We start from the raw sequence: 8,959 nt of genomic DNA on the forward strand, positions 1-8,959 counted from the left end.
AAGTTGTGGCTTTTTGGTTTTTTTATGGCCTTGGAAGCTCACTCTTTTGGGACAAACTTTTGCTTGTTCTTAACCCGTATCTCACAGAAGTTATGAAAGCAAGGAAGTGAATATGACAAGACTGATAATTATTTTAAAATTATCAAACAGGTCTTTCCATCCAACAGATGCTGGATGCATCATTAAGTCAGGAGAGTGTCAGCTCCAAGGACACACACAGACCTGGGTTCCAAGCGTGGCCCTTGTTGTCCTAGGTCTTTCACCTTGTGGCATCTATTTTTATGAACTTCAGTTTCCTAATCTGTGAAAATGGGGATGATATTTTCCTTGTGGTATTCTTAGAGCGTAAGTATCAAGCGAGGACATGTGACGGTGGTCCAGGAACTGGCTGGGAGCCTGCAGAAAGTGTAGTCAGCCACTCTCAGCCTCACCTTGGTTTCTGAGTCCCTCTCTGACAGGCCACACGTTTACATGCTCAGACTGACTTCTGGGCAGGCCTTCTCCTCTGCCTGCACTGACTGGCTCACCAGGTGGGGTAAGAAATTGCATCAACATTTAATCATGAAAGCAAAAAGTTTATTCATGTTTGAAACTACATATAACTACCACGAGGAAGACTTTTTCAATCCAGGGTGTAATCCAGTTAGAAAGGAACACGAAACGTTTTTAATACATTAGAATCACCGCCACAAATTATTTTCATGACTCAATCAGTTTCAGAATCGCATACAATACAAAAAGAGAGAAAGGAGAGGGGGCCCCATTACACAGGGTGAAATATACAGTACTGAATACTGAAATCTGAATGCATCACAATTAGTCATCGCTTTTTTTTTTTTTTGCATGGATTAGTAACAAGATGAAGAACATTCAAAATGTTTCTCAGTATTTACAAGTTTTACTGATCCTGTGTTAATTTAAGACCCAATGTTTCCACTCTTGGTTTTTTAAAAGTTGCAAACGCAACCCTGATTTTTCTTTTAAAAGATTACAATGTACATTACATTTTATGAAGGGAAACAAAGAGTAAATTACAAGATGCAAAAAGATAAGAAAGAGACAAACTACAGCGTGAGTATTGTTCAGAGGTAGTAAGTGAGCACTCTAAGCTACAGAACATGTTGAAATTCTATTGGTTTGTATGAGTTCGCATGAGGTAATAAAGCTGTGTTTTGATTGGTGAGATGTATAAATACTCTTTTGCTACACTATATACAACACTCCAGAGAACAGGGCCTTTGCGAATGCCCAGAGGACATAGCAAACCTTGACAAGTCTGTGCAGCACCCAGTGCACACCATAAAACCCCAGACGGATCTCGTGGTCATCTCTATCAGCAGCAAGTATCTTCAGCTCTCAAAACAGTCTGGATCCATAATTTAATTACCGAGCAGACTCTGGGCACTGGTGCTTTCAGAGAGAGAAAAGATGCTACCGGTCTCTGATCTAATTATAACATAGGAGATCGAAACCCAAGTGTGACGAGGAAGATTCTTAAACACAACCATCATTAACAGGTAGCCAAACAGCTCCTTTATTCCAACTCCATTAGTGATATGAAAGAAGGACAATCAAAGTCTGCAATGGAAATATGCAAGAAGTTCAATTTAGGTGAGGTGAGTCTTTGTATCTGCTTTAGCATTGAGGTTTAGCATATATTGTACTTTTTACCCTTAAGGCCAAGTAATTGGCAAGTGAGAAACCATTAATGTAAAATATTGATAATAAATTATGATAAAATAGCTATAGGACTGTCAACAATGTTAAATCTTGGCCTAATTGGATAAAGTGCTTTTTTAACATTGTGTGTTTTTAAGTATAAATACAAATGATTATGATTCCTTAAAAAACAGATTTACCAAGTTCTCTAATAAGACAAGGTTTTACAGTAAAGCTGTAGATGGTGGGCTACAAAAACGCTTTCCTTTTCCTCCTATTGCTCTGAATGCACTTATCAAGGCATGTCAGCTCAGGGAAAAGTGTTGCCAGAGATTAGTTAGAGGTATCAGAGTGCACACTTCCTGGGCCTTCTGTAGGAGAAGTCACAGAAGATGGAGTTGTTGCGTCCTGCCAGCCTCCATTAGCCTGAAAGGGAAAGCACAGTTCAACGGGTGCACGTCTACATATTAATTCTCCTCCCCAATTGAAAATACCCCGATGACAACATGAGAGCAAAGATGCATTAGCAAAATGTATTTTCTAAACCCACTTTGGCAGGAGTTTGAAGCATGTGTTAAAGTGGGATTAAATGCATGTAAAACAAATCCATCCTACCAAGTAAAGACTTGGCAATAAATCAGCACACTGAAGGAGGGCTTCAGCTGGTCTCAAGCTGGCACGAAGCTCGGCCTTTGATTTGCTGATAAAAATCAAGTGACTTGAAGAAAAATCTTATAAGAAGCGCGCAGTGGAGAAGCTCAAAGCAATGCTCTGGCAAGACCTTGGGCTCCACAAAGTATAAACTTCAACCCAGCTTAATCCTCGTTTCCATAGAGAAGAAGCCCATCCACCCCCAGGCCCCTTTTCTATACAAGACTGACAGCCAGCTACTATAACCCTTGGAAAATGAAGGCCAGAATTTCCCTCCAAATAGGATCTTGCAGAATGAAAATGCATGAACTGTGGAGGAGCACACACTATTCAAATCTGGATTCCAATTATCTGTAACTGGGGCTCCTATTTGAGATGTTGCTACCGCTCTTCACATGCCACTGGCCCTTCCTGCCTCAGACCTGCATCCGCAGTAACAGTGCTCAGAAACAAATTTGCCTTATGTCTTGGCCTATAGAGGCAATTGCTGAAATCAATGTCTGATCAGATTTCTGCTGTGGCAGACAGCTTGTCGCTACATATTTTTATGTCAGTCAAGAAGAGGGAGGTGCTGGGCTTGTGAGTTGGGGAACACTGAGTGGAAGTGACGGGGCGGGCCTTTCTGGAGAGAAGGCGAGGGTGAGCTCTCTGCCACCCAGTGCCTGCGGCACAGACCAGCCCCGTGCTGTGCTGCCCCCAGACCTATACCTCCCACACCAGTGCCAGTGAGGGGCAGAAGGTCCCCCTGACTCCCTCACATCCGTCTGCAACTTGTTCTACGAGTCCATCCAAAATATCTTCTTTTTAGGCCTGCGCTGCTAGGCTACTGAGATTCCTCGCCCAGCCTTGGGCTGGGAATTTTTCCTTCTCCCAATGTGCTGTTCTTAGGGAACCCTGTCTTCGGCTTAACTGCACAGTCCTGCATATAAAGCACCTTTCCTCCCTCTAGGTCCACAGAGAAATGGTGGGGAGGGGGGAGAGAGAGGGACCAAAGAACCACACAGAGATGACCAGAGCCGAAGGCAGAAGGATTTTGCAGGCTTTAGGTGTATCAAATCCAGGTTAGGAAAAAAAAAAAAGCTATGGCGGTTGATCTTCAAAGCCTCAGCTGTGCAGGTTGGATGGTGACAAGCGCGTGTGTGTTTGTGTGGACTCGAAGAAATCCTCTCCTCTATCTAATAGGTAAGCTGTTCTCACCACTCAGGTATGAAAATATACTTAGAAAAAGAAAATCTCTTACACAGATACAAGTCTAAAGATATTCCATCTGAAGTAAACATCATTCCTCTTTTATCCAAATTTATAAACAACAAATGTACAATATTTTTACCCAGCGTGGCAGCTGGAGGAGAGGTTGTCAGCAAGCATTCTTTTTTTCAAAATAAATTAATCCTTACTCTGGTGGTTTGAGATTATGCACTGTATTATACAACAGCGCCTTATCAAGCCTCATCAGCGAAGATGGAATTCATGTCTGTAAAATGCTGCAGGCAATCACAGTTTCATATTTTATCATGTTGATAAGGATATCGCACATTCTCTGAAGCATTTCAAAACACTTAAATGAAAAAGGAGAAATGCAACTAAAAGGCTTTTTATATGGTTTGTTGTGGGTTATTACGAGTTATTTATAAACCCAAAAAGAAAGATTTGACATTTCAAATGTAGAAGATTTGAGTATTTAATGGTCCTGTTTTCCTTTTACAATTGAACATCCTCAATCACTTTTTAAATCATTAATATTTACTCTCATAGAAAGCTAGGCCTCAAAAAGGAAGACTTCTGTCTGTTTTCTTTCTGACTCTACTACCATGTGTTGGGCAGTTCGTTTCCTCCCTAGTCTGGAGTACCAGATTCTGTCCACCACTCCACCCTGGGGACCCAGTCCCCGCAGCTCCCCTTTAGGTGCTGTGAGTTTGCCATTTTCCATCCATGTCAGGCGGGGGGAAAAGTGAAGTTCTGGTCAATTGGTTACTAAAGTTAAAATTATTTCCTCCGTACTTAACTGAGAGGCCGTGGAAAATGCTGGAGGTGTTTTGCATCCCACATTGACAATACAGCAAGTTACTCTTAAGAACAGGAGTCTTTGTTTAGCTTGGTTTGTTGATCTGTCTGGGGCCCTCCTCCCCTTCACCTGAGCTGTGTTTGGGAATTTTTCCTGCTGCTCGAGTCTAAGATAAATGACCTGTTTTTCACCATCTCCCTGGAACACAGCACGGCCAGTGGGAGATAGCATCTTAATGGGCTGATGCTTAAGTCTCTATTGATGACAGAATGCCAGCCACCCTGGGCCTCTGTGAGGACTTCTAACGGCATGAAGGTAACATCAGTGCTTAGGTTCATAAAATAAAAGTACACTAAAAATGCTGCCTTCCCCACCTGCCAAAAAGATGAGAAGCCAAGTAAAATGGCCATTAATTTATTTATTAGCCACTGTTTACCTGACGCTGTTCCTACATTTCTTCAAATCTGGTTCCCCAGAGTACTCACATTTAAATTATGTGGACTGTACAGTGAGTTTCCTCCAAGGCCATCACTGTAGCCTCCCGTCTGATTGATAACATGACGGAGGGTATCCACCTAGAAGTGAGACAAAACAAAATTCATCATCCCAAATCTATTAAAACATCACGACTTACAAAAGGAAACAATTTGAATCATGTGTGCCACCAGGGTTTAGCATCTTGAATGAAAGACAAATTTATCAATCAAATGTGACTGGCAGAATTTCAACAATTCTTTGCATATTTAAACTCGCACATCTTTGTTTTTCATGCCAGCCAAACAACAACATCTTCATGGCCATGCAAACTTTGCATCTACACCAGCCAAATGAGCATGGCTGTGGGTGAAACTACTTATAAATATGTATACTGGCTCACCCTCTCACACACGCACACACTCCCACGTGCATAAAAACAAGTAGCTGCTTTCCAGTAAGAGGATGAGAAAAAGAGGTGAACCTGGAATATACTTTAAGAACTCAGGTTTTTGTATTCTGACTTAAAAAAATAAAATACAGAAATGAAACAGAGTAATATATTTTAAAAGCATACACACACTGGCACACACAATTTTTCTGTTCTATTTTGTCACGAAAGTAGTATGCACCCAATCCCTCTCCATGAGCTCAAGCCAGAGCCGAATGCATTCACAAAGTTTATCAGGTTTGAATCATCCAAAGCCACTGTTCACTTGACTTCTCATTAAATTAAATGTTGGGGCAGATGGTAACGTCCGGAAGCACCCAGCACAGGGTCTGCACGGTGTGCAGACCACTTCCACGGGTTGAGAGTCAGGAGTTTTGAGCCCAAACCCTACCCTGCTAGAAAGGCCCCAGGGGGGCATTTCTCCTACCTGTGATTGCACATTGGCTCCGACTTGGGACCCTTGGTAAGAATCCCCATTCAGACTCTGCATGTTCATGAACATGTCCCCAGAATTTGGGAGGTTAAAAGAACCAGAAGAACCTGGAAAGGAAAGAGTTAAGTAGCTGAATAACAGAGAGCTACACACATAATCCTCAAAGACCTAGAGGCAGGGAAAGGAGAAAAGGTACAGAAGGGAAAGGTTGTGTACAACATAAGGCATTTCTAGATCTAGGAGGACGGAGAATAACTCCAAGGAGTTAGGTCCTGTGATTCATTTTGCATCTAGGAAAGTCCTATCAATGGGGAAGCCCACATACGAAAGAAAGAATCAAAACGAACAGAAAAACACCCAGCATCTGGCCTGGAACCATCCCCTTGTTTTCATTTATCTCCAGGACTTGGTCATTAAGTGAGCTCTTCATCATCATTAACTGTCATGGTGGACAATTACCCAGAGAAGAAACATTTTTCTCAAGCTCTTTCCAAGCCATACGCTCTGCCTAACTTTCATCAGTTTCCACGCTCCATTAAAAAGAACTTGGCGGGGGGGCTTCCCTCGTGGCACAGTGGTTGAGAGTCCGCCTGCCGATGCAGGGGACATGGGTTCGTGCCCCGGTCCGGGAAGATCCCACATGCCGCGGAGCGGCTGGGCCCGTGAGCCATGGCCGCTGAGCCTGCGCGTCCGGAGCCTGTGCTCCGCAACGGGAGAGGCCACAGCAGTGGGAGGCCCGCGTACCGCAAAAAAAAAAAAAAAAAAAAGAACTTGGGGCTGGGGGGAAGACGACAACAAACCAAAACAAACAAAAAACCCCTCACTTTCTGAATTTTTAAAGATATATTTAAACTATCTCCTTAGAAAAGTCCCTTGTTTTGTTTCTCAAGTCCATCTGTTTGGACTAGCCGCACATCTTTCATTGCTACTCAAGTTCCCTCTAATTTTAAGATGTTTCCAACTCCATCAAAAAATGCCACATAAAATCTGGCCAAAATGTATTGTATGAGCAGCCAAGATATTGCATCCATGTGTTAAGTACCATACCCCTCACGGCTAACCACATCCTGATCAGCTAACCACATGCTGAGCCTACCAAGTCAGCACAGCTGCTAAGGAGATGTAAGGACAGCAGACTCGACTCTGCAGCTACATCAGGTAGAAAGCCCTGCTGTCCTAACCCCAACATACCAGCTTCATTACTCACAGCAACAGGTAAATCTCCCACTTCTATTTCATTCGTTCTTTGACAGACCACTATTGATTTTAAAATGACACATGGAACAATATAGTTAAAATAATCGTTAGTGATAGCACTTTGCTTAACTGCTGAATTAAAAACACTGCTAAGTGTGAAAGTTCCAGAATCTAACAGTACGGAGTGGCACTCACTGTGAATAGCGGGTCTACAGGCTCTGGCTATCCACTCATTCACCCACCCTAAGAACAAGTCTGCATTTTAATATAAATCTTCCTTTATAAGTCCACTGTGTCCCCAGTATGGCTCTTGTTTCCTGGTCTGTGGGACAGGGCTTTGTGGCATAAGGCTGCCTGAGCTGAGTAGGGAGTGAGCGCCCGTACGCACCAGAATTTGGCGTGGTGGGCGAGTTGGTCTGGTTGTTCTGCACGGCTGCGGCCACTGCGTGTGCAGCTGTCACGGCTGTCTTTGCAGCGTAGAGATTGGCTTCTTCCTGAAACTTGCCGATATTCTTCTTGTACCTGATTCGTTTGTTGCCAAACCAGTTGGATACCTACAAATCACAGGGATATGAGTAAGGGGAAGCGAGGTTCAAAGAGAGGAACAAAAATCAAACTTCCAATAATAACTGTAGGACACCAAAGGGAGACCTTGGAAGACACTCAATTCCTAGCCTGTGATCACACCCTGGGGATGATGCAGAATGGTGCAGAGGCTCACTTGCTCTTTTGGCAAACCTCTCAACACTCTTGGAATAAGACCATTTCTTGGAGTTGGCCCCAGTAACACTAAAATGGCTGGGAGCACTGTTCATAAAAAATAGTCAACTGGTATATACCAATTAATATATAAATGACTAGTCCCCTGAAAAGGAGCTGAAAAACTAAAGGAAACATTTGTTAAGTTAGGTAAATAATAAGAAATGCTTGTGAAAGAATGACTTATTCTTTTGGGGTCTGGAACAATTTTGGCAGCTGTACAGTAAAATCATGTTTGGTGTGCTAAAAAGAGTAACATCAATTAATAATGGATGAAAAAACCCTTTGTCTCCTGCCTTAGAAGATACTGTATGTCTGCCAAGATGGCTGCTCAAGTTGTGCCAGTTAACATGTGAGAAGGTCACAACGTGAAAACTCAAGCGATTGCAATAAGGTCAAATGCAAATGCAGAATCAGTGGCTGATTTCATCAGGTAGAACATACTTATTTCTTTTGCAAACTACTTATGGTGTCAACCAGAGCAAATGGAAGAGATTTCTAAGGAGGATCTTGGCAACAGGCAGATTTCATCACATTTCATTGACGGTGAAACTTCAGCCCAAGACTCACTGCCTGTAGTTACATTGAGTGTTCAGGCACCTGGGAGCTGAGCTATATAAAGAAGAAGCTAAAACCCACACAGCAATTTATGAATAGGTACCCACTTGCTATATAAAAGGCTCTGACCTCTCTTTTGTTAAAGTAACAGTTTAAAAACACTTTTTAATAATTTCTTAATAATGTGTCAAAGGGGCATGCTGCTGTGGTATCAGGCGGGGTGGGTCACTGTTTCATCCTGAACAGCCATTTAGGGACCCTGAGGGAAAATAAGGAGTGGTATAAGCCCTCCAGCCCAATTTACACCAATGGGCATGCTAGTTGACCATCTCTGCCAAGTCTTTAATTGCTTTGGAAATAGAACTCTCATTCTTCAAACTATGGCACTCATCCGTTCAGGGAAAGCTAGAGAGCCCTGGCAAGGGAGCCACATGAGGAAGACAATGTTGGCCTGCAGCAGCCCACACACTGTCCCATCCTGGGGGGGGGGCGGTCACTGTGTGCCACACACACAGGGCAGCACACTAGCTGAAGACCTGTGCAGCCACCATGAACACTGGTTCAGACAGCAACAAGCCAAAACTCATCAGGAAGCAAATATGCTGCAGATCAGGCCTTCCTAGCCGTTTCTGTTCCACTATCATCCCCCCACACAACTCCCCGACCCAATGAAGGATTAGACGTGCCCCTTCCTTCCTTCATTTCAAATAGTGGTGGGAATAGTAACTATTTAATGAGCATCTCCTTTGCACTGAGCATCACAGAGCCCTTT

At 43.1% G+C, this 8,959-nt stretch overlaps 1 protein-coding gene across 4 annotated transcripts in view; it reads right to left on the minus strand.

The window, feature by feature from the left end:
• Positions 1-554: 554 nt before the first annotated feature.
• The window catches only part of PBX3 (PBX homeobox 3), a 230,919-nt gene continuing 222,514 nt past the window's right edge, over positions 555-8,959 (minus strand). For 3 of the 4 annotated variants that reach the window (XM_027104856.1, XM_027104857.1, XM_027104858.1), the window contains 4 exons: positions 7,259-7,424; positions 5,668-5,780; positions 4,801-4,890; positions 555-2,085 (listed from right to left, as the gene is read on the minus strand). In XM_027104856.1, the coding sequence (XP_026960657.1) occupies positions 1,993-2,085; positions 4,801-4,890; positions 5,668-5,780; positions 7,259-7,424 (462 nt within the window). In that variant the 3' untranslated portion in view covers positions 555-1,992. The remainder of the gene's footprint in view (positions 2,086-4,800; positions 4,891-5,667; positions 5,781-7,258; positions 7,425-8,959) is intronic. The other variant, XM_027104859.1, reaches the window with a different exon arrangement.

The sequence above is a fragment of the Aethalodelphis obliquidens genome, unplaced genomic scaffold, assembly GCF_003676395.1.
Source record: "Aethalodelphis obliquidens isolate GAN/ISIS:26980383/991018 unplaced genomic scaffold, ASM367639v1 scaffold7, whole genome shotgun sequence".
In the NCBI taxonomy this organism is placed as follows: Eukaryota; Metazoa; Chordata; class Mammalia; order Artiodactyla; family Delphinidae; genus Aethalodelphis; species Aethalodelphis obliquidens.